Source organism: Pan paniscus, chromosome 9 (genome assembly GCF_029289425.2).
Source record: "Pan paniscus chromosome 9, NHGRI_mPanPan1-v2.0_pri, whole genome shotgun sequence".
Taxonomy (NCBI): domain Eukaryota; kingdom Metazoa; phylum Chordata; class Mammalia; order Primates; family Hominidae; genus Pan; species Pan paniscus.
The window spans coordinates 50,320,384-50,346,855 of record NC_073258.2 but is presented as its reverse complement, the minus strand read 5'-3'; the positions used below and the strand labels follow the sequence as shown (position 1 = coordinate 50,346,855).

Sequence of the window (26,472 nt, the reverse complement as noted above, 5' to 3'; positions counted from 1 at the left end):
AAAAAAAAAAAAAAAAATATATATATATATATGTGTGTGTGTGTGTGTATTAAATATTAAATATATATGTATTAAATATATGTATACTCACACATATATTTGTGTATCTATATGTATATGTTTAAAAATTGTAAAATGTCATACATCAAAAGTGATTATCTCTGCTTGATGGTTTCCATGTAAGTTTTTTCTACTTACTTGTCTGTATTTCATATAATAAATAAGCATTAGTGTTATGAAAATTTTTAAAGTTTTTCCTTAGATAATTAAAAGAAAAACAATATTTGGAAACATTATGTTTATTAATTATACTGATTTCCTTTAAGAAACATGATGGTTTAACAGAAAAGCCTATTTGCTTACCAGTTCTATTGCAAACTGTCCGAGATGCCCCTTCAGTCCCATTTGGTCCTTTTGGAACTATTTCAAAGCAATACTTGGTTCCAGGGAACAAGCCACCAATGATAATACTTTGGTTGGTGGTTATTTCTACCCGAGAATTGCCAGCTCCCTCCTGTGTGATATGCATCTGAAATGATTCTGCATCATGGCTGCTCCATGCTAAGCCGATCTCCGTCGTGCTGACCACTGTCACTCGGAAGTCAGAAACTGGAACAGGGGCTATGCAAAGAAAGTAAACAACTAGATTAAAAATATACTTCTCCAGGAGACAGGGATGCCCCACCTCAGAAAATACTGAGATGAAATGTACACTTAGGACACCTGATCCCCCTCTCTGTCTTCTTTGTATCATCATCTACAACATGAGCCCCTCAGAAACTGCTGTTTCTGGCCATGGAGAGAGCACTTGATCATGAGAGTGCAGAAGCTCTGTGCTTACATTGCACACAATCATTCACAGGAAATGAGAGGAGGCGTGAGCTCCTGTGGTCAAGGGCTCACGCTCTGGAGGAGAACCTTGGCCACACTGGCTGCTTTATCTCGAATGCATTACTAGCCTCCCAGAGCCTCTGTTCAGGGAGGGACAGCAGAGAGAGACCAGTCTTGACCCCCGAAATCCATTCCCCCATTTTCCCTTCATCATACCCACCCAGATTTTTAGCCCTGTGTGTGCATGCCTGTTGGAAACAAAGACCACATTTCCCAGCTCCCATGGAGCTAGATGTTGCAATGTGACTAAGTTTTGCTCAACGAAGCATGAGCAGAGGTACTGGGTGACTTCTAGGAAGTGTCCTTTAAGGGTGGGGCACAACCTTCTGCCCTTCCTCCTTCTTATACCTGTAGTGTGGATGCAATGACTGGAGCTCACGCTGCCTGGCTCTAGAACCAAAACCTCAGCGGTGGCTGCAGCTTCCTGATCCCAGGATCACAGCTCAGAACATACACCCCTGGATCCCGCAACTACAGCAGAGACTTCCTGATTCCTCCCTCTGCTGTCTGTGACCAAGGTGGTGACTCTCCAGGGGGTCAGTTCTGCAGACTTAGTCCAGGAGTCATTTCTTGGGGCCAGACCTAAAGCCTGCTCCTCAACTGTTATGAGCTGACTTGTGCTCCCTCACCCCCAAATGTGTATGTTTATGTCCTAACCCCCAAGACCTCAGAACGTGGCTGTCTTTGGAGACAGGGTCTTTAAAGAGGTAATTAAGTTAATGTGAGGTCATGAAGGTAGGCCCTAATCCAGCAAGACTGGTGTCCTTATAAAGGGAGATGAGGGCATAGGCACACGCAGACTAAGGACAACCATGTGAGGGAGAAGACAGTCATCTATAAGCCAAGAGGGAGGCCTCAGAAGAAATCAAACCTGCCGTTGCCTTAATCTTTGACCTTCAGCCTCCAGAACTATGAGAAAGTCTATTTCTGTTCAAGCCACACAGCCTTTGGTACTTGTTCTGGTAGCCCTAGCAAACTAATACACCAGCTCTTCCAATGATTCTGCAAAACCTCAATTCCCAGGATAAATCCCTTTTGGTTAAAATAGCTCACAGTTTCTGTTTCATACAACTGAGCCTTGGATAACCTCTATCATCCCCATCCTGCCTAGCACTGGGCTTCTGTTACAGGAGAGAGAAATAAACCCCTGTCTTGTTTAAGCCACGGATACTTGGGTTTTGTTGTTGTTGTTTTTGGTGGTGTTATTCGTGGCTGAACCTAATCCTAACTAATAAATAGTAAAAGAGTAAAAGGTAAAGAAATGCAAGCATATTTCATTTTCCCAAAGATCCAGTCCAAAATACATCTATAAGAATGCTAAGGTGTGCTTCCTGCGAAGGAATGGACATTCTTGTGGGATAAGCCTGGGTCCAGAGCCACACACCCCTGAGTTCAAGTCCTGCTCTGCTACTCACTAGCTCTGTGGCTTTGGGCAAACTGTTCAGCCATCAGGGTGTCGTTTCCTCATCTGTAAAAGGGGACCCCAATACCTACCTTGGAGGCCACTGCAGTGTCTATAAATCTCATGGCACAGTGCAAAATGCAGTGCTGGTGTCACTACTATTGTTTAATAGTATATAATCAATATTATACCACTGTACTACTAGTGCACCATTACTGTTTTATTTTACATTATCGGACCTTCTTTGAAACCTAAAGCTTTTTATTTGCTGCATAAAATCTTATTTTTAAGGGACATTTAAACAAACAAAGATGAGATACAGCCGTGCCAGTGATTCGTTATAATGTCAGCACCCAAGACACAAGGGGATATGAATACCAGGTCATTTTTGTCTCCCTGTATCAATTCACTCTAGGTCTCCTCCACACTGGAAAGAGAGTTACAAGCGCAGGCTCCAGGTGAGAAATACCAGAGGCTTAATCTCACCTCTGCCACTTTCCAGCTGTGACACCTGTCTAGCATCTCTCTCAGCCTTGGCTTCCTATCTATAAAATAAGGCTACTTCCAACCACATCACAGGGCTGTTGTGAGCATACAATGTGCCAGTGCAAGGAAAGCATGTCACACGAAGCTTGGCGTGTGGTCAGCCGACAGTCACCATTACTACATCATGCATCCTGTGTCTGGGCCTGGCACGGAGCAGGACGGCAGGAAAGGGTGGCGAGAGCCAGGCATGAACTCACGGGTGTGCACTTGGAGGAAGCCCGGCGTGCCCTCGATGTCACCTAGGACAGGACACACTGTGATGTTGTAGAAGGTGCTGGAGCGGAGTCCGGGGATGACAGCGCGAGGCTCACTGACGTTGAGATTGGAAGAATCTGTCTCCCCCGCCACATGTATCTTGTAGGTATAGTTAGATGACGACTCGTTATCGCTGACTTTCCAGATCAGGGTCAGGCTTGTGGCACTGATGTTCACAGCGGTGACGTCAAAAACCTGAATAGCATCTGTGAGAACACAAGAGGAGTTCAAAATAACCAGAACGGCCAAGGCAGAGGGAGGGAGAGGTCATCAGGGCATGCTGTCAAGCCCAGCAAACTCTCCTAGGGAGTGTTCCTTCCTCCTCTGCACCATCAACCATGGCTAGGAAAGCATGACGGTCCCAGCCAAAGTCAGGCATCATTGGGCGGTGAAGAAACAACCTGGCCAATGGCACCTGCAGGGTTATTCTTTGTTCCTTTTTGTAAGTTGACTTTAGAGATTTGACCTAAATGATGACTTGGACTCTATGCATGTCTTACCCTAGGGCCAGGGGCACCCAGAAAAGTTGCCAAACACACATGATGCAAGAGCGAACACTGCGATCTATGTGATCGCCTGAGATCACAGAAGTCAGGACGAGGCAGGCCTGGGTTCCAGGGCTCACTCTGCTATGACACCCAGGTGGGCCACAGGAAAACCACTTGAGCTCAGCTTCCTCACCTATAAAACTGGAGAGCAATCCTAACCTCAAGAAAAGATAACCCGAGTGCCAGTTATTCACCACCTGCCCACTCCACCCTCCCAACGTATCCACTGCCCTTCCCTCACCTGCTCTGGGCCCAGGAGGCTGACCTTGTGCAAGGCATCATGGGGGGTCTTGCCACATGGGCTGTGACCGGGTTCCACCATGAGCCAATGGGCAGGCCCCTGAAGGGCCACAGGAGAAAGGAGTCAGTGCCTTCCTCCATCGCCTCCTGCTCTGGGCCTCCTGTCCTGACACAGCTGTGTCCACCACTGCTCCAGCTCTCACTGGGCTCCAGAAACACCCTGTCCTCCTCTAGCCCTTCAGCCCTAGAAGTGGCTTTCTGTCGTGTCTTGGGTGCCTCAACAATGTCCTCTGATGGTTTCCTTAACCCTGCCCCACCTAACTAGTCACTTGAAAAGTGCAGGGTGCTCTGGGGTGGGTGGAAATGTGTGTTTGTTTATCTGTGTGTGTGTGTGTGTGTGTGTGTGTGTGTGTGTGTGTGTGTTGCAACAGACTGAATGTTTCTGTCCCCATAAAATTCCTATGTTGAAATCGTAACCCCTGATGTGATGCTTTTAGGAGGCGGGGCTTTTGGGAGGTAATTAGATCATGAATTACCTCCCTCCTGAATGGTATTAGTGCCCTTATCAAAAAGGCTGGAGAGAAACCACGCCCTCACCCCTTCAACCACGTGAAGACCCAGGGAGTCTGCAACCCGGAAGAGGAAGAGGGTGTTTCACCCGGAGCCCAGGCATGGTGCACCCCAGTCTCAGACTTCCAGCCTCCAGAACCCTGAGAAATAAATGTTCATTGTTTACGCCATCTAGTGCATGGCCATTTGTTACAGCAGCCCAAACTGACTAAGACTTATCTATACACACACACTCGCCCCTTATAGAGAGGGAAAGGCTACTATAATGATTATTTACCAAGCATGAAGACAGTTCAACCCAAAGCAGGATGTGTGTGAATTCACACCACCAAGAGCCTGAGATGTAATCACTACTACTTTGCTTTTGCTCAAACTGCTTTAAAAAGCAGGGACCCCAGGCCCACACAAATCCATGAGTCCTTTTAGCAAATAAGTCAAAGGGACCTTCCCCTGGCTGGACCCAGCCCTGGATGCATGGCTTGATGCAGGGCACACAGACCAGATTTCAGCCCCTTTCACTCTCTCATGCAAGCTTACCGTGTGCAGGACACCCCACCACTGCCAACCGCACCCACATAGGAGCCCCTTCCTCCTCCTCCAACTAACCCACCCTCTGGAATCCAAGCCCTCCTCACCCGAGAGCCTCCCACCTGCCACTCCTGTCAGGTCACTGCAGGCCCCATGAGGTCAGGCGGCCTGTCCTACGGCCGCATCCTCCCCACCCACTCCCACATTAGCAAAACAAGTACAAAGGGAAGGAAGGACACAAATGGACCCTCCTTCAACATGGATACCAGGAAAAACTGTCATTCCTTACAGAATGGCTTCTCACCAATGTCTTGCCAAAACTTCTAGCCCTGTACAAGTAACACAGCCTGGCCAGTAACTACCTCTAAGTATTCCCAAACGTGTTCACCTCCCGCTCTTTTCACCAAAGCCTCCAAATATTGGTGAACTTACAGAGTGAAAGTGCTGATAAATTATAGCGAGGAAGCAGCAATGTGCATGTCAACAAGCATTTCAACAGAAAGATCGGTATGAATTACAAGGCGGGTGAAAAAATGAAACTCACTTTCATAACTTTCTTAACTCAAAGCAAGGGAAAAACAAGCAATGATTATCTGTTTTTAAGAGGAAAGTATGATGCCAGTTTGTCTCATCAGCCACCATGCAAAGCTGTGAAAGATGGCGTGAGGCAGTGCCTGGTGCCCGCACACAGGGGCTGCTCCATGTATTTGATTTCACTTAATGAGAGATGTGCACTGCCCATGGAGTTAAGAAGAAACTGAGCAGATCTGCTCTGTCCAAAATCTCCTCCAGGAAGCTCCCTCTGACATCAAAACTAGCTGTTATGCAAGAAATCACTCAGAATCAGAATCACAGGAGACAGAACATTGTGCTAGGAAACTCTGGCTGCCACCATTTTACAAAGTTCAACCTACTTGTCCTGAACTCTATGGCCTGGGGCTGTCCTTCTGTGCCATTCGCTGCTTGGGAATAAACGGTGGCATTGTATCGGGTGCCAGGCTCTAACCCGACAAGGAGGACTTCCGTGTCTTGGGACTGCTGGCCGGAGGATGGGTCCACAGGTCCCAGGAGGGACTCATCATGCACAGGGGCGGTGGGGCTCCCTGCCCGGCTTCTCTCTGTATTGCTGGCATCTGTTTCAAGCACAGGAGACAAAAAGACATCAACCACAAGAGGGACACATCCCCCATTTTCCTTCGGAGCCCCAACCCCATCAGATGGCCATCAGACAGTGGCCACAGTTGGTGCTCCATCAATATCTGCTCCCTTCCTCCTCCAGAGAGAGAGGCAGCCCCATAAAAAGGCCTGATAGCTCCATCTCCATTTGTACTGTTATTCCAGTAGCACCACAGATATCTGGTGCTTCTCTTTCAAACTCTGCTTATTTCAGGTCATTCTCCCTTCTTTGGGATGTTATCTTCTCCTGTCCCAGCATGGATTTCCAGGGACAGCTCTGTGAAGCAGACTTTGCTAATCAGACCCCACTCAAGACACGTTTCCCTGGACCAGACCCTGGTTGGTGGGGCAGCTGGCTGGTGGGGCAGCTGCAGGGTGTGAAACGGGAGCAGCTGGGCTCCTTAAGTGTGCAGAGGGAGCTGCTCTGAGAATGAAGCTGATGAACAGAAAGAAGCAAGAAGGAGGGATGAGAATTGCCTCATCTCTTTCTCTAAGGCCTCCCGCTAGCAGGAAAATCCACATGAGCCAATAAATTGTTCCTTCTGTCTGAGCTATCCAAAGTCTGGTTTCTGTCACTCGCAAGCAAGGATCCTGACACCCACTCTGTAGCTCTGTTTTCTTAAGTATAAAATGCAGATTAAGTGCCTGTCCTCCTCATGGAGTTATCCTGGGGATCCTCTGCAAATGCTATGAAACCTGCAAATGACAATGCCAACATCAACCAGCAGACGTGATAAGTTCCTCTGAAGGCCCAACTTGGGTTGACACAGCTGTTAGATAGAAAGCTAAAGGGGCCTCTACTTTCCTGGGTGCCAGACTCTAAAAAGTTTCAATTCCTATTGCTGTTCTCAGCCCCAATGTGTTCCCCTGTAAAATCAGAACACGTTTCCTTCCTTCCTCATGCAAGTGGGGGATCAAACTAAAATGTGGAGGAAAAGCCCTTTATAAATTCTAAATCTCCATACACATGGAAGAGCAATTTATTTTTTAAAACATTTAGTTGCTGAAAGTAAGAACCAGTAAGGGAGACGGAAGGTACCCTTTGTAACTCACCCAAGCCACCTTCTGTGCCCAAGGGGTCTCCCTTTGTCTTATTTGATTGTAGAAGATACGGGTTGATGTTGTATTGAACCCCTGGCTTCAGGCCCGAGATATTGACCTGAAGTCTTGAGTCTTGAGTCAACTCCTCATGGCTTCCAATGCTTTCAAGAAGAACCCGGCAGGAGGCAGTGCCATTGCCATTGCTCCAGGAGAGAGCAGCCTTCCTCACACCCGTGAGGGCAACACGGAGATCAGAAACTGGGATCGGCACTATTTTAAAAATACAACATGCATTAATGGAACAAGATATATGCAGTCACCTTCATTAAGAATGACTGGGGTTCAGTGCTGGGAGCGGGTTTTAAAAGAAAAAAAGAAAGAATGACTGAGGTCACTGATGTCCCAATGTGACTCACTAAAAATACTTCCTTTCTATCAGAGCCCAATGCATTTCCATCATTTCACAGCAGGGCTGGGGGAGAAAATAATAACACGGAAGAGAAGAAAAAACCTTAAAACTGAAATTGTTTAGGATCCACACTGTTCTCCAAGATTAACCCCAATAGTGACTGGACACTCTTCTAAACTGTCCCTTTTAAATGGTAGCATTTAATTGTATGTGTTTTAGATATCAGGAACAAAGCCTCAAATAAAGTGACTGTTTACTAATCTAAAGGTCTCAATTCAAGATAATGCAAACAATATCATTTTAAATTACCAAGACATTTCAAGTAAGCAGCACATTCAATATCCCAGCACCAAGGGGATTTTTCAGAAGACATTCCATCTCCACTATATCCTGGACCTTCCTCCCATCGCCTTATTTGGTTGATGGTGACATAAGTCAAACCACTTCACCCAAAATGACATGCACTCCCCTCACTTTTCCAATAAGAACACGAAGACCCAGAGAGGCAGGGCGGCTTGCTCAAGAACACACACTCCTGGTAGCAGTGGGGACAGGAGAACCCAGGGCTGCAGCTTTGTGTACAGAAAAGCACAGGTAGTGCTGCAGATAGAGCAAAACCCCTCCTGAGGGCTGCAGGGGCCTGAAGGTAAAGACATTGGCCTAGATGATTCTAAGGCACCGTCCAGCTCCGAAACGGTAAGATGATTCCTCACAGCACATGTCTCTCATGCAAAGATTTCTAAATCAGGTCAGTCATGTGTCTTTTTGTTTTATTAAGTAATGCAGAACCAATAAATTCCCAGCTCGGTGACTGTGGATAGCTGTTATGAACATCACTGCACCACAGTGGTCTAGAGTTAGACTCCGGGTTCCAGCCCCACCACTTGATACTCAGTAACTCTGAGACACCAGAAGAAACTTAACTTCTCCACATTACAGTGTCTTCTGCTGCAGCCCCCAGGGTTACTGTGAGGACAAAATAACATTAAGGACAGAGAGGCACATGGGCCGTGCTCAATACGCAGCAGCTGATGGACCTGCTCCCATGCAGCCCTGTGCTCAGGGCTTTAAGGTAGATAAGGACACTCAGCCCCTCTACCGGTGCTTCCTGCACCTCCGCATCCCCTTTCCCACAGCCACCCCCTCGGGGTCACCTTGTCCTCATGACCATTTCCAAGTTCTATGCTCTTTTCTCTCATTCTCTTCTCTTCTGTCATCTCTCTGTGCTCTCCTTTCCCTCTCTTTCACAATGTAACAGAGCAAGCCTTTATGGCAGGTTTTCCCCCCTAAAATAGTGCTCTGAGGAGCTCCAGGAGTTTTGTCAGGGTGCCCGTGACTCCCATTTCTTTGGCTCTTTTCTCTCCAGTTCTTTTTATTTTTACTTTTTGGGCTCCTGGGCAAGGTTTTGTTTAAAGAAATAGTTTCCTGACTTAAAATGTCGGAAGCCACTGGTTTCATATTTGCTGCTCCACGCTGGACCTCGTTCACCTCCAGCCGTGGGCTCCAAGAGCTCAGGCGCCCATGGCCGACTCCAGCCCCTGAGATCACACTCCCCAGCCCCCTAGATCAGAAAACTAACAGAGGACCTCTTTTTTCAATTTTTGGTTCTCCTCACCTTAAAAAAGTTTCTCCACCTGTTTTTTAAAATGTTTGGTTCTTTTCAGCTTAAAAAAAAGAGCTAAGTTTGCAGCTATAATAGATGGCTTCGGTATTGACATCTAAGATAAATCAAAATCTAAACTGTCAAATCTGAATTAAAATTTAAATATCATCAAACTCTTATTTCATTTGAAACACACACTCCCCTATAAAATACACCAAACTTCCCTGCCCAACAGAAACTCCTGGGAATATAAACACAGCATCAATTTCCTGGGAGCTTAAAAGGCTGGTAATTACCATGAAGACACGCATTTTTAAGGAAGTCTCTACTCCTGAGTCTTAACAGAAAGGTAGGTGTTAACCAACAATAACAAAAGATTTTAAAAACCAAACAGAAGTAGTTAGAACTTCCCAAAACACATAGGGCCTTAATACTGAATGATGTGGCCACCAGAAATCCCAGGCTTGAAAGAACATAGCACCTTTTCTCCTCTTCTAGTTTATGAAAACCATTCTCTTTCCAACAGGCAACTTGAACGGACAAGGCCCTAGAATACACCATAATAAGAAATGGTTTGTCATCATCCCTGGGAGCCAGTCATCTTACCTGTGATGACTTTTATGACTCTGGGATCTCCCCAAGTCTCATTGCCTATTCCTGGAGTGATGGAGAATACATATGAAGTCGCTGGACGTAAGCCTGTGATGTTACACCATGGTTGATGCACAACAGTAACTGTCTTCTCATTTTCCATCTTATTCTTTACTACATACTTGTACTCAGAAGCAGCTGTGTCATTACTTTTCCAAGTTAAGATCACATTGGTCGGACTGATGGAAACAGCTTTAATGTCAAACACAGGACTGGGCCCTATATTGTTAAAAAAAAAAAAAAAATTATTGCACTTCAAAAAGAAATGTAAGAGTGAGGTCTGCTCTATATGTCTAGTTTCCAGAAGTGACTTTCCAATCACAGAGTTTTATCTCTCTTTGCCTCCTAGACTTCCCTGCACCAGAATTTATTTAAATCCATATGCATACATGTATGTGTGTATGTTAGTAAAACAGAAGCCTTTGGAACAGAAGCAAAACTGACAGAAGTTGACCATGTTGGCTGTGACTTAAAAATGGGGTTAAGTCTGTATAGAAGCTGATACAAAAAGAGACCAAACTTTAGGAGGTCGAGGTGGGTGGATCACCTGAGGTCAGGAGTTCGAGACCAGCCTGGCCAACATGGTGAAACCCCACCTCTACTAAAAAAAAAAAAAAAAAAAAAAATTAGCTGGGTGTGGTGGCAGTCACCTGTAATTCTAGCTACTCGGGAGGCTGAGGCAGTAGAATCACTTGAACCCGGGAGGTGGAGGTTGCAGTGAGCTGAGATCACGCCACTGCACTCCAGCCTGGGTGACAAGACCGAGACTCCATCTCAAAATAAAAAAGAGAGATCAAAGATGCAAAATGAGTCCATCTCCCCATTCTCAGAAAACACTGCATGACGCAGAAGCACATGATAACTTTTTTGCCAAACCCTGACATCTAGAAGGAAGCTCAGTGGTTTTCTGACATAAAGATAGCAGGGGCAGAGCAGCGTAAAGAGAAAAGGACTGGTCTTGGAACCCAGATCTGGGATTAAAGACCTGCTCCATCCATTAGCTGTGTGACCTAGAATTAGTCCCTTCAAATCTCTCAGTCTCAAGTTTCTCTGTTGATAGCTCTAGCACACCACACTAAACACGAAGAATTATTATTGAACCACCATGATATGATAAACAAGGGACAAGATTCGGACATTAGAAATCTGGCTTCAGGGTCCAATTCTGCTAGTTGCTCACCATGCAATTTTACTCAAAGTCATCTCACCTCTCTGAACCTTAGTTTCATTATCTTAGACGTACAAGATCGTAAACCAGTGGAAGCCATCAGGGTTACTAACTGTAAAACTACCAAATGGATGCATCCTAATTGAGCTGAAGACTGAGGAGTAACAACCAGAAACTGAAGAGTAAAACCCAGGTGATACGGCAGTCATTCTCAAGGAGCTTGGGACTAATCCCAAAAGAGTAAAGATGGCGTAGGTGTTACCATCTTGCTATGTGCATGGACAGTGTGCCTCATCTGGCTCATGGGATATACAAACATTCATCCAATCAATAAAAAAACTGCAGGAAGCCAGGCACACTGGCTCATGCCTGTAATCCCAGCACTTTGGGAGGCTGAGGCAGGCAGATCAGATCACTTGAGGTCAGGAGTTCGACACCAGCCTGGCCAACATGGTGAAACCCCGTCTCTACTAAAAATACAAAAATTAATTGGGCATGGTGGCAGCCACCTGTGATCCCAGCTACTCGGGAAGCTGAGGCAGGAGAATCACTTGAACCCAGGAGGCAGAGTTTGCAGTGAGCCAAGATCACACCACTGCACTCCAGCCTGGGCAACAGAGCAAGACTCTGTCTCAAAAGAAAAAATAAATAAATAAGGCAGGAGAAGAAACAAGAGAAAGGAAAATGGAACAAGCAGGGAAGTATCTTGTGCCCCACAATTCAATAAACGCCATGCCAGAAGGTCCCTCCAAGCTTGAATTTCCTCTTTATAAAGTGACAAGTTCACAGAGTCAGAGTGGCATATTTGGAAGATGACCACTGTGCTTCCATTTACAATCAATAACAATGATGGTGACGAGGATGATGAAACAACATCAGTTACAGTGGTGTAGGTAGCAAGAACAGCAGCACTCCTTTTGAGAGGCCGCCCATGTCCCAGATGCTGTACAAGTATTTTCTCATTTATGCCTCACAACAACTTCATGAGAAAGGTATGGCACCATTATTTCTTTTTTTTTGAGACGAAGTCTTGCTCGTCACCCAGACTGGAGTGTAGTGGCATGATCTCGGCTCACTGCAACCTCTGCCTCCCGGGTTCAGGCGATTCTCCTGCCTCAGCCTCCCAAGTAGCTGGGATTAAAGGCACACACCATCATACCCAGCTAATGTCACCATTTTAAAGAAGGAGAAATGTGTTAAGAACTAAATTTTGTTGATTCATACAGGGATTCTGGGAAGGTTTTGGAAAAGCAAGTTCTTAAGTTCAGAAAAGAAAGCACAGTTAACAATATTTTTTGGTCAAATGTTTTTTCTGCATCTACTGAAATGATTGTATGGTTTCTGTCCTTCATTCTGTTAATATGGTGTAGCACATTTATTGTTTTGCACAGGTTGAACCCTTTTTGTATTTCTAGGAAGAATCCCACTTGATCATGGTGAATGATCTCTTTAATATGCTGTTAAATTAGGTTTGCTAGTATTTGGTTAAAGATTTTTGCATCTTGGCCTATAGTGTTTTGGGTTGTATCCTTGTCTGGTTTTCATATCAAGGTAATACTGGTCTTGTTAAATGAGTTTGGAAGTATTCTCTCCTCCTCAATTTTTGGAAGCAATTGAGAAGAACTGTCATTAGATCTTCTTTAAAGGTTTGGCAGAGGACTGGGTGGCTCACACCTGTAATCTCGGCACTTTGGGAGGCCAAGGTGGTGGGGGTCACTTGAGGCTGGGAGTTCAAGAGCAGCCTGGGCAACACAGTGAGACCCCATCTCTACAAAAAAATTTTAAAAGTTAGCTGGATGTAGTGGTGCACACCAATAGCCACAGCTACTTGAGAGGCTAAGGCAGAAGGATCATTTCAGCCCAGGAGTTCAACTTACAGTGATCTATGATCACACCAGTGTACTCCAGCCAGGGTGACAGAGGGAGTCACTGTCTCTTAGAATGACAACAGTAATAAATAGAAATGGGAGATGGTCTATTACTGATTCAATCTCCTAACTCATTATTGGATTATTCAGATTTTCTATTTCTTCATAATTCAATCATAGTAAATGGTATATGGCAAGGAATTTATCCATTTCTTCTAGGTTATCCAATTTGTTGGCATATAATTGTTCATAATTGTTCCTTTGTATTTCTGTGGTATCAGTTTATAATGTCTCTCATTTCTGATTTTCTTATTTGAGTAGTGTCTCTTTTTTCTTAGTCTAGCTAAAGCTTTGTCAATGTTCTTTGTTTTCAAAAAAATAACTTAGTTTGTTGATCTTTTCTATTGTTTTTCTAGTGCCTATTTCATTTGTTTCAGCTTTGACCTTTATTATTTTGTTCCTTTTACTAATTTGAAGATTAGTTTGTTCTTATTTTTCTAGTTCCTTAACGTGCTACATCAGGTTGTTTACTTGAGGGTTTTGTTTTCTGTTTTTTTCAGACAGGCTCTCAAAACCCAGGCTGGAGGTATGAGCTTGCCTTTTTTTTTTTTTTTTTTTTGAGACAGAATCTTGCTCTGTTGCCCAGGCTGGAGTGCAGTGGTGCGATCTCGGCTCACTGCAATCTCTGCCCTCTGGGTTCAAGCAATTCTCCTGCCTCAGCCTTCCTAGTAGCTGGGATTACAGGTGTGTGTCACTACACCCAGCTAATTTTTGTATTTTTAGTAGAGACGGGGTTTCACCATGTTGGCCAGGCTGGTCTCGAACTCCTGACCTCAAGTGATCCGCCCATCTCGGCCTCCCAAAGTTCTGGGATTACAGGCACGAGCCACTGTGCCCAGGGAGCTTTCTTTTTTGATGTAGGAGTTTATTGCTGTCAACTTTCTTGGAAGGGCTGCTTTTGGTGTATCCCATAGGCTTTAGTATATTGTGTTTCCATTTTCATTTGCTTCAAGAAATTTTTAAATGTCCCTTTTAATTTCTTCACTGACCCATTGATTGTTCAGGGACATCTGTGACAAAACAATTAACAATAGTTACTGTGGGAGATGGCAAGATCAGCATGACCCCTGCTGGGGACCTGACCATGTCCCAGATCCTATACCAGGGGCTGTACAAGCATTTTCTAATTTATGTCTCACAGCAATTTCATGAAGGAGGTTATGGCACCATTTTAAAAAAGAAAAAGAAATATGTTAACAAAATTGCTTAAGAAGTGAAGATATTTTTTAGTTTCCCTTTTAATTTCATCATCAACCCATTAGTTATTCAGGAGCATGTTGTTTAATTTCCATATATCTGTGAATTTTCTGAAGTTCCTCCTGTTACTTATTTCTAGTTTGATGCCATCATCAGAAAAGATACTTGATATGATTTCACACTTCTTAAATCTGTTAAGACTTGTTTTGTGGTCTAACATATGATCTACCTGGAGAATGTTCCAGGTGCAGTTGAAAAGTGTGTATTCTACAGCTGTTGGATGGAATGTTCTGTATATGTCTGATACATCCATTTGGTTTAAACTGTAGTTTAAGTCTGATGCTTCCTTATTGATTTCCTGTCTGGATCATCGTCCATTGCTGGAAGTAAGGTGGTGGAAGTCCTCTACTATGAATGCATTGCAGTCAATCTGTCCATTCAGATCCATTAATATTTGCTTTATATATTTAGGCATTCCAATGCTGGGTGCATATATATTTATAATTGTTAAGACCTCTTGATGAATTGATCCCTTTATCATTATAAAATGATGTTTGTTGTCTCCATTAAAAGTTTTGAACTTAAAGTCTATTTTATCTGACATAAGTATAGCTACTCCTGGCACTCTTTAGATTTCCATTAGCATGGAGTATCTTTTTCCATCCCTTCACTTTCAGTCTAGGCATGTCCTTGCAGGTGAGGTGAGTCTCTTGTAGACAGCATATTATTGAGATCGGTTTTTTTTTTAACCCATTCACGCACTCTATGTCTTTTGATTGGAGAATTTAAACCCTTTACTTTCAAGGTTATTATTGATAGGTAAGAACTTACTACTGCCATTTGGTTGTTTTATAGACTCTTTGTTCCTTCCGTCCTCTCTTACTATCTTCCTTTGAGGTTAAGTGATATTCTCTAGTAGTATGTTTTGATTCCTTGCTTTTTATTTTTTGTGTATCTACTAAAGGTTCTTCTTTGTGGTTACCATGAGGCTTATAAAAAGAATCTTATAGTTATAACAGGTTATTTTATGCTGATGACAACTTTGATCACACACACAAATTGACCTCTACACTTCTGGTCCATTCCCCGCTCATATTATGAATTGTTTATGTCACCATTTACATCTTTTTATATTGCATATCCCCCCTGCAAGTTATTGCAGTTATTATTTTTTAAGTATTATCTTTTAACTTTCATATTAAAGATATGTATGACCATTACAGTATTCATGTATTCTGAATTTGACTGTGTATTTATTTTACTAGTCTTATCCTTTCATATGTTTTCAATTAATCACTAGTGTCCTTTTCTTTCAGCTTAAAAACTCTCTTTAGCATTTCTTATAAGACATGCCTAGTGGTGATGAACTCCCTCAGCTTTTGTTTCTCTGGTAAAGTCTTTTATCTTGCCTTCATTTTTGATGGCCAGTTCTGCTGGGTATAGTAATCTTGGTTGGCAGGTTGTTTTCCCTCAGTATGGTGAATATATCATCCCACTCTCTCCTGGCCTGTAAGTTTCTGCTGAGAAGTCTGCTGCTAGCTGAAGTGGAGCTCCCTTACATGTTATTTGCTTCTTTTCTCTTTTTGCTTTCCAAATCCCCATTGTCTGTGATGTTTGACAGTGTGATTATGTTCTGGAGTAGTCTTGTTTGAATTGACTCTGATTGGAGTCATTTGTCCTTCCTGTACCTGGATATTTATATCTTTCTCCAGGTTTGGAGAGTTTTCTGCTACTATTTCTTTAAATAAGCTTTCTACCTCTTTATCTTTCTCTTCCCCTAGATGAACTCCAATTCAAATACTACGTCTTTTGATGCTGTTCCATAAATCCTATAGGCATTCTTCATTCCTTTTTATCCACGTTTTTATTTTTCCTCCTCTGTATATTTTCAAATAATCTGTCTTCAAGTTCAAGGATTATTTCTTCTACTTGATCAGTTCTGCTCTTGGTGCTCTCTATTACATTTTTCATTTTGTTCAAAGTATTTTTTAGCTTCAGAATTTCTGTTCGCTTCTCTGTTAAATATCTCAATCTAGTCACTTATTGTTTTCCTCATTTCTTTGAATTCTTTATCTGTATTTTCTTAAAGTTTGCTAGGCTTCCTTAAAACATGTATTTTGAATTCTCTGTCAGACAGTTCATACATCTCCCATCTGTTAATGGTCAACCCCTTGCACTTTATTTTGTTTCTCTGGTAATATCACGTTTCCCTGATTATTCTTGATCCTTGTGACTCTGTGTTGATGTCTGTATATTTGAAGAAGTAGGTTCTTATTCCAATCATTGTAGATTGGCTTCCTCTGGAAATTTCCTTCAACAGTAAGCCTGTCCAGAGATTTCTGGGAAGACCATCTGGTATGGTCCCAACCTCTAAGCCCAAATTTTTGTAACAATAATTAACATAAGCTTGCTAGGAATTTTTCTTTTTTTTTTTTTTTTTTTTTTTTTTTTGAGACAGAGTCTCACTCTGTCGGGAGTGCAGTGGCACCATCTCCACTCACTGCAACCTCTGCCTCCTGGATTCAAGCAATTCTCCTGCCTCAGCCTCCCGAGTAGCTGGGATTACAGGCATGCATGACCACACCCGGCTAATTTTTGTATTTTTAACAGAGACGGGGTTTTGCCATGTTGGCCAGGCTGGCCTTGAACTCCTGACCTCAGGTGATCACCCACCTTAGCCTCCCAAAGTGCTGTGATTACAGGCATGAGCCACTGTGCCCAGCCCCTTAGGAATTTCTAAAAGTTTCTCATATTACCCTAGAAATAACTCAATGACTTATTTTAACTGTGTATGTGATTTTATCAATACTTCTAGAACTAACAAAACTATTGTATCACAATGTTTTTTATGAAAAATTATAAATAAATAATCTACCTTCCCAACAACAGGGGAGTAGTTAAATAATTTACAATGCTTTTAGACAAGTAATTCTTAAACACTGTGGTCTCAGGGCCCTTTTAACTTCTTAAAAATTATTAAGGCTCCCGGAGAATTTTTGTTTATATGGGTTCTATTGATTAATATTTACCATACTGTATTAGAAATAAAAAAGATAAAGTTGTTTAAACAATATGAAAGCATACATTCCATTAGCTGTAAGAGTGACAGTGTCATCCCAAATCATATAGAATCTGGAAGACTCCACTGTACACTCATGATAAAATGAGAGTAAAGAAGCCAAATAACATGTTAGTAGTAGTATGAAAACAATACCCAGAAATACCTTGAAAGAATCTAGGAGACCCCTAGAGATCTCTGAACCACAGTTTTAGAATCAATGATCTAACCCAGGTATCAGCAATGTTTTTCTGTAAGGGCCACAGAATAAATATTTCAGGCTTTACAAGCCACAAATTCTCCATTGCCACTACTCAATTCTAGCATGAAAGCAGCCATAGGCAGGCTCAATAAAACTTTACTTACAAAAACAGAAAGTGATCTATATTTGGCCCAAGGACCATTATTATCTGCCAACCCTGATTTAGACAATAGAATGCCAGGCAGGTATTAAAACTGTCCTGTAGAAATGTATATACTAACAGGGAAGAATATTTGTAATATATTGGTGAGAAGCTACATGTAAAGGATGACCTTGATATTTGTAAAACAAAATAAAACATATATATGTATATACATATGCACACAGGCATGCATATATCTTAAAATTATAAAACTCGTATATCAAGTGATCAGTGGTTATCTCCAGTTAATGATTTACTTGTTATTCTTTTCTTGTCTATGTTTTATATAATGAATATGCATTACTACCATTATAAAAATTTTTTAAAAGATTTTCTTAGGTAATTAAAAGAAGAACAGTATTTGGAAAACATGACATTTATAAATTCTACCAATTTCCTTTAAGAAACATGACTGGCAGAGAAGCCTATGCTTACCAGTGCTACTGGGAGTTTTTTGAGATGCCCCATCAGTCCCATTAGATCCTTGTTCAGGTGTTCTTAAACTATCGTTGGCTCCAGAGCTTTCACCATCCTCACTGGTGTTTGTTTCCACCTGAGTTGTTCCAGTTCCATTCTGTTTATGAAAGGATTCTGCTGTACTGCTGATCTGCGTTATGCCATTTTCCCCTGTGGCAACAGTTGCTACTGAAGGGTCAGGAACTGGACTAGGGGCTATGCAAAGAAAGTAAACAATTAGATTAAAAATATATTTCTCCAGGAGACAGGGACGCCCCACCTCACAAAATATTTACACTGAAATGAAATGCACACTTGGAAAAACTGATCCCTCTCTTTCTCTTCTTTGTATCATCACCTACAACATGAGCCCCTCAGAAACTGCCATTTCTGGCCACATGGAGAGTACCTGGCCACGAGAGTGCAGAAGCTCCATGCTTACACTGCACACAGTCATTCACAGGAAAGGAGAGGAGGCGTGAGCTCCTATGGCCAAGAGCTCAGGCACTGAAGGAGAACCTTGGCCACACGGGCTGCTTTATCTTGAATTCATTACTAGTCTCCTAGAGTCTCTGTTCAGGGAGGTGCAGCAAAGACCACTCTTGACCCCCAAACTCCATTCCCCCATTTTCCCTTCATCATACTCCTGGAGATTTTTGGCCCTGTATATGCATGGCTGTTGGGAACAAAGACCACATTTCCCAGCCTCCCATGCAGCTAGATGTTGCATGTGACTAACTTCTGTCAAACAGAGTGTGACCAGACGTTCTGTCTGACTTCTAGCAAGTGTCCTTAAAGGGTGGAGCACAACCTTCTGCCCTTCCTCCTTCTTATAGCTGTAGTGTGGATGCGATGACTGGATCTCATGCTGCCTGGCTCTAGAACCAACACTGTGGCAGTGGCTGCAGCTTCCTGATCCCAGGATCACAGCTCAGAACATTCACCGCTGGATCCAGCAACTACAGCAGGGACTTCCTGATTCCTCCCTCTCTGCTTGCTGTCTGTGACCAAGGTGGTGACTCTCTAGGGGGTCAGTTCTGCAGCCTTAGTCTGGGAGTCATTTCTCAGGGCCAGGCCTAAAGCCTCCTCCCCAGCTGTTATGAGCTGACTTGTGCTCCGCCACCCCCAAATTCATATGTTGAAGTCCTAACCCCCAAGACCTTGATCTTATTACAGCAGCCCTGGCAAACTAATACAGCGGCCCTTCCAATGACTCTGTAAACTTTCACTTCCCAGGGTAAATCCTTTCAGTTAAAATAGCTCATGATTTCTGTTTCCCGCAATTCTACTCTCTACGATAGATGTTTGCATAGAAGTGTTCTTCTGCAGCAGTGATTCAAGCCTGTACAAGGTACCCACCAGTTTATTTATTAAACTAATTAACAGGAAGAAAAACCAACGGCAGTACTCTTCCCATTGTTTGCACAGGCTCTAATTACCATTATTAATTGAGATTTGCTTTATTAGAAGATTTCAGCAAGATCTGCCCATGTATGCTTCCATGAGTACAATCTAATTATTTTATCTCACAAACTGAGATTTTACCAATCAGGAAAAAAAAAGTTCCCAAATTTTGGGGAGAAACAAAAACCATAGTTTTTTTTTTTTTTCCTAAAAGCTACATTTTTTGTAAAACTACCAACTACTATTATTTTTAATTTTTTTTTTTTTTTTTGAGATGGAGTTTCACTCTTGTTGCCCAGGCTGGAGTGCAATGGAGTGATCTCGGCTCACTGCAGCCTCCACCTCCCAGGCTCAAGCGATTCTCCTGCCTCAGCCTCCCAAGTAGCTGGGATTACAGGTGCACGCCACCACACCTGGCTAATTTTTTGGTATTTTTAGTACAGATGGTGTTTCACCATGTTGGCCAAGCTGGTCTCGAACTCCTGAATTCAGGTGATCCACCTGCCTCAGCCTCCCAAAGTGCTGGGATTACAGGCATGAGCCACCAGGCCCGGCCTTCAATTCTTATAGAAATGTTTTATGACCAAAATATTAGTAAGGACATAATCCCGGGATGGATGGTGCTTTCAACTGAATATATTTAAGCTTCCTTAAAAAACTTCTAGTCATATCCTTATTTTTCTCATTTTATTACCAGGGAATGAAGCAGCACTGTCAGCAGCTGGGACTCAGCCCTGTGCATGAAAGCAAAACATGCGGGAGTCCAGGTCTCATTTTCCAAAGGTTATGACGACCTTCCACCTCATTCTTTAAATGTAGCAATGTAGCAACAAAAGGGCAATGTAGCAACACAAGAAAATACTTAAAGGATAACAGCACATAAACAATATACAAATAATGTATTACAATTTCAACTAAGTTAAATCGCCCACAGATGAGGCTAGAAAAAAATTACAGAAAATATAAATTTTCATCATGATTGCACAATTAATTAAAATTTTTTCTTTCATTTGTTGTTTCCACCCTCACTCCTACTTCTAAAGAAAAATTGGGGCCGGGCGTGGTGGCTCGCGCCTGTAATCCCAGCGCTTTGGGAGGCCAAGGCGGGCGGATCACCTGAGGTCAGGAGTTCAAGACCAACATGGGGAAGCCCCGTCTCTACTAAAAATACAAAAAATTAGCCGGACATGGTGGCACGTGCCTGTAATCCCAGCTACTTGCTAGGCTGAGGCAGGAGAATCACTTGAACCCGGGAGGCGGAGGTTGCAGTGAGCCGAGATGGCACCACTGCACTCCAGCCTGGGCTACAGAGCGAGGCTCCAACTCAAAAAAAAAGAAAAGAAAAAGAAAAAGAAAAATTGGAAACCGAGCAGGTTTTAATAAATTAGCATTTCACATTGCTGTTAATGTTGCTGTGTGTCCATTAGGGGGCAGTAGCGAACAACACAAGAATAGAGAGGAAAAGGGTACTCACTGCCACCTGCGCACAGGATCTGAAACAGAAAAAGAAAACGGAAGTCAGCAGATTCATTCAGCCATGGAAAATGCAAATCAGAAATAAAGCAGCTGAGGATTTAATAATGGGGGTGGGGTGGTAAGAAGCACATTAAGCAAAGGTCTGCTGGTCAGGGTTAGGCCGTCTTGGGACATTAAACACAGGGAATCATTGCAACCTCGGGGTCAATTACAAAGGATTAACTGGGTTATGTGGGGGCTGGCGGCTGCTGACTCCCAGTGCCCAGTGTTTCTCCCCAGACACATCCCCCCACCTCCAGCCCTCTCCCCGGAGCAACTCCCCAGGTCAGCACCTCCCTCCACCCACTGTGCAATGAGCTGAAGCAGAAGGACACAGAACCAGAGACCAGATTGTCAGGGCCAAAAAAAGGGGGTTGGGTGGGGGGGATACCAAGCCCAGCACACCCCTTCCCCAGACCCATTTCCCAGTCCTGACAGCACAGTGGAAACCAGAAATCCACTGTGTTTGGGATTTTCATTGTACAAAAATTCATCTTCTTCTTTCCATCAGTAGGTGGCAGTAAAAATTTTTAATCACATGTCAAGCAGCTTTGGGAAGAATTAATGCTTGACACACAAGAGGCCTTAAAGGTTTAGCTGACAGTGTCAGCTGGGGAGGGGAGCAGCCCTCAAGGATATTCATTGTGATCCATAATTGTTTCCCTATACTTTAAAAATCTAAAGTGATTCAAGGTTGTACACTCTATTGTTTCACAAACACACCTTTTTGGTGAATAAGATTTTTTTTTTTTTTAAGTAGGATCGTCACGAAGAATAAAATAATCAAAAAGGACCCTGGTGGAAAAAACCGTCCTCCTACTTTCCATGACACTTAGAATAAAATTCAAACTCAGCCACAGCCCACCAGCCCCTCTGGTCTCACTGCCCCCTCACATTCTCGAAACTGATTCTCCCCTAGAGCCTTTACATATTTATTCCCTCCCACAAACACACTCTGCCCAGACCTTTTCATGGCCTGCCCAAAACGCCACCTCCTCAGCAAGTCCTTCTCCGAGCAGCCATGGAAACCAACACCCCTCACTCTCTGTCCATCACTGACTCCTCCAACCACACTGTGTGCTCCATGAGAACAGAGATCTTGTCTGTGCCCCATGCCTAGAATGGTGGACCCAGTAGGCACTCAATAAACGGCACAGGAAGGAAAGAACGAGCCCAGAGGGGGAAAGTCTTGCCCCCAGGTCCTCCAACTCTCAAAGTTCCCATTCCCACCTTCCACCCTACCATCAACTCCTTCGCGTCTCAGGCCTACCCTTTTTCAGCTCATCTTCCTCCTCCAGCCCCTGCCCTTTAATCTAGGCTGAGCCTCAATCCACAGTCTAGGATGGATCATAGGAGAGAGGCAGAAAAAAGAGAAGTCAATAGCTAGGCAAGTCGCACAGGGCAGCAAACATTTTTTTGCCCAGTAAGGGGAAAGATTAAAGTAAAAGCACTGTGGGAGGCTATACTTGCAAACGCATTCTGAGGATAAAAAGGAACTCTAACTTACTAAGCACCTACTATGTAACAGACACTGTGCTGGGCTTTCTACATCCCTTGTCTCAGCACAGAACCATGGAGTGATGGCTAAGAGCTGGGACCTGGACTCAGACCGCCTGAAGGAAGTCGTTCAGTGCCACTGCTTCTGGCCATGTAACTGCGGGCAGGTAGCTTGCTTAATTAACCTCTCTGTCCCTCCCTGTCTGTATCTGCCAACAGGATGATCTTTGTATCTGCCTTGCTTTGGCGAGAATTAAGTTAAATGATCTATTTGAGCTGCTGTTGTCATCATCATCATCCTTACATCTTCACTGCAACCCTGTGAGGTATTTTTATCCCCATTTTACAGGTAACACCACCGAGGCTCAGATCCTCCTGATAGAAACCAATGTGCAATCTGAAGCTCATACTCTCCCCAGCATTGTTTTCCAAAGTATTTTTTGAATAACTTTTTTCTTAAGAGACAAGGTCTCACTCTGTCACAGGCTGGAGTGCAGTGGTGCAATCACAGCTCACTGCATCCTTGATCCCACATGCTCAAGCGATCCTCTCACCTAAGCCTCCCAAGTAGCTGGGACTACAGGCATGCACCACCATGCCCAGCTAATTTTTTTATTTCTGTATGGGGACAGCATCTCACTTTGTTGCCCAGATTGGTCAGAAGCTCCTGGGCTCAAGCAATCCTCCCACCTTGGCTTCCCAAAGTGCTGGGATTACAGGTATGAGCCACCATGCCCAGCTTTTTTCTCCAAGTATTTAAATAGACCAACAACCCAGTTGCAGAGGGCACGGAGGCCCAGAGACAGTAAGCGGCTTGTTGAAGGACACACAGCCAGAGAGGAGGCACAAGAACCAGAACCCAGATCTTGACCTCAACCACTCTCCCTTACATCTTCACAGCAAAGTCACTGGTACAGATGACCCAAAGCTTCTGCTGGCCCCCATAGCTGGACAAAAGGAGCAAACACTAAGAAAAGAGATCAAGCTCACGACTCAGCAGTGACAGACACGGGAAGAATGCAGTACGGCCCACAGTTCTGGCCAAAGACTTCCCTATATACCCCAGTTGTGTGGCAGAAAACCCGTTAGTCACCCAGATGTGCCCAGGAACACCCAATGCTACCCAGGAGGTGGAAGTTTCTCTGTCCCCTTTCCTGAGGGGAAACCCCTCGCCGGTGAGCCTTCCAGCCTTGTTCATTGCTAGAACTGCCCTAGAGATGGTTCTAGTTTCACATCCTGCTTTGTTTGTGCTGATAAGTCGAACTCTTTCTTTTCTCTTTTTTTTTTTTTTCCTTGCCAGCAGGAAAAACCACTGCCAGTCCCAACTGTGGTTCCAGTCACAAGGATCCTCCTCCAGGCCTCAGAGAAAAAGAAATGGTTAACACGGCTTTCTGCACCATCCCAATTCAGCCAAACCTGCAGCTATGACATCAGTGGTCCACTCTGAACACTAGATTCTTCCCACTCAAAAACTAAGGCCGGGAGCAGTGGCTCACACTTGTAATCCCAGCACTTTGTGAGGCCAAGGCAGGTGGATCACCTGAGGTCAGGAGTTCCAGACCAGCCTGGCCAACACGGTGAAACCCCAACTCTACTAAAAATACAAAAATTAGCCAGGTGTGGTTGCATGCACCTGTAATCCCAGCAGTCTGGGAGGCTGAGGCAGGAGAATTGCTTGAACTGGGGAGACGGAGGTTGCAGTGAGCTGAGATCGCGCCACTGCACTCCAGCCTGGGCAACAGAGTGAGACTCTGTCTTAAAAAAAAAAAAAAAAAGAAAGAAAAGAAGAAAAAAAAGAAACTAAGTCACAAGGATCTTACCAGCTGCATTTACACCTAAAACTTCTAAAATTTTCCCCAACTCCTCTACATGAAAATCCTACATGTACATACACATCAAAACAGACCCCCTACGTATTCTCCTCTTCCCCTCTCTCTGACATGACTGTGTCATTAAACCTGTCTCCCAGTCTGCAAACCAGAATAACTTCTGGTTCTTCCCTCTGCTTCATTCTTTGTGGGTCACATAAAGATGTTTCCTTGCCCAGCACACCTTGACTTCCCCGCTTCTGTACTGTGCATATTGTAAACCAAGTCCTCATAATCTCCAGCCCTAAATCACAGAAACAGCCTCATCCTAGGGCTGAGAAACACTCAGGCCATTTCCATTTTCATTTCTTGAAGCTCCAGGTGCACACATGTACACACAAAATTAGGAAGTACCAGAACAGGGTTGTATCTACGGCCGTGTATTTTTGGTTTTGCTTCTGTTAGAGCAACGCCCTGACTCGACCTATAACCCCTCATTTGGAATATAAGAGGCCTTAAACGGGAGCCTTTTGTGAACACCAGTGGTGACGGCCAGGCCCTACTCCTTCATCCATATACCTGGTTGCCTCTCCCTTCAATCCACAGTAAAAAAATAAATAGAACTGCGAATTTTTCTTTCTGAAACATGCGGTATTAGCCAATATCCTAGCTGGAGCAGATGACACACTCAATGAGGGTGAGTGAGGAGAGTTTTAAAGAGTCTGTTTTCAAGGGTGAGGGTGGGGTTAAGTAAAACCAGTAAGGGATGGGCAAGAATCCTGGGGTAGCAGCAGCGAGGAAGGGCAAGGAGAGAGGCCAAGGCTGCCTCCCCTCATCTCCAGCTAGGGTCTCTCGCCAGACTGGCCCACTGGAAGCTGGAGGCCAAGGGCACCCACTGGTGTAGAACATAAAGGTCAGCCTCCTCCTAGTGGGCAGAGCAGGGTGGAGACAGGCGGGCAGAGTCTCAGGAGCACACAGAGATCTGCGGCACAGAGCTCCCAACACATCACCACTGAAAGCCCGTCAGCCTGACAGGTGTGGACTAGGGTGGTTAAAAGGTTAGCTCAACTTCCACTGTCACTCATGAGCTCTGGCACTTGAGGGTCTCGTGGAGCCATTGTTTTCATCAGTTGTAAAATGACGCAGGGGCATTTGCAATACAGACCCCATATCTGACTTGTCCTGAGACTCGAACAACACAAGGTTCCTTAATTCCCAGCCTAACAGCCTTCTTCTTGCCTCACTGAACCTCCAAAGCCACCATCCTTCAATTCACTTGGTGACTTCCTGTGACTGCTCCAGCCCCTAGGAGCTCTCCAGGCTCTGAGACCCTCTCCGTCCATGCTGTTGTCCATGCTGCTAATTGTGGCCCTGCAGGGCCCCAGGACCCAGGTTAGGTGCCAAAGATGCAGAGGGTGCTTAAGGTGGTCCTGACTCCCCAAGAGCTCACAGGCAAGAAAAGCAGTGAAAGATCTGGGTGCGCCAGGACCTGGTGAGCTTGGGGGATGGGGAGGGAGGGGCTTGAGGGATGGGGAGGGAGAGGCTTGGGGGTGCTTCAGGGTAATATGCAGGGGTAGAATGGGAGAAAACAACATAGTGACCCTGTGTGAGAATCTAATGCTGTTCCATTCTACTTATTATAATATTAACTAAACCCTTTACTACTGTCCAGTCGCAAGTCAGATGTTGTATTTATCATCTCATTCAAGCCTTACAATAATCCCAGCAGGGAGGAACTGTGTTTATCCCCATTTTCCAGATGTAGACACCGAGCCTTGGAAAAGTTAAGGTCCTGACCGAGCATCTTACAGCCCCAGGTCAAGATTCAGCCCCAGGTCAATCGGACCCTGAAGTCCTTGACCTTAACCACCCCCAGGGAGCACTAAGCTGGTTCAACCCTGGGCAGGTTTCAACTGAGACCATGAAACCCAAAGGCAGTTCCAGGGCTGCAGGTCACAAACCCCTGCCTGTCCTGGGCCTTGGGAACAGCCCCCATCAACCCATTTGAATTGACTGAATTAAGGCAGCTTGTACAAGTTTCTCAAAAGGAGCAGTGTTTGGAGGTAAATTCACAGGGCAGCCTGGATTTCAGCAAGTGACAAAGCTCTCCAGGTTTTCTGTTATCCACGTTGGGCTTTTAAGGATGGGTAATAAGTGACTGAATAGCACAATGGGTA

General features: G+C 44.2%; 1 protein-coding gene across 2 annotated transcripts in view; it reads right to left on the bottom strand.

The window, feature by feature from the left end:
- PTPRJ (protein tyrosine phosphatase receptor type J) overlaps positions 1–26,472 on the bottom strand; it is a 190,467-nt gene that overhangs the window by 39,695 nt on the left and 124,300 nt on the right. For both annotated transcript variants that reach the window (XM_034932626.4, XM_034932625.3), the window contains exons 2-8: positions 20,950–20,968; positions 18,051–18,287; positions 9,816–10,079; positions 7,210–7,467; positions 5,895–6,113; positions 3,037–3,300; positions 364–621 (exon numbers count right to left, since the gene is read on the bottom strand). In XM_034932626.4, coding sequence (XP_034788517.4) covers positions 364–621; positions 3,037–3,300; positions 5,895–6,113; positions 7,210–7,467; positions 9,816–10,079; positions 18,051–18,287; positions 20,950–20,968 — 1,519 coding nt within the window. The remainder of the gene's footprint in view (positions 1–363; positions 622–3,036; positions 3,301–5,894; positions 6,114–7,209; positions 7,468–9,815; positions 10,080–18,050; positions 18,288–20,949; positions 20,969–26,472) is intronic.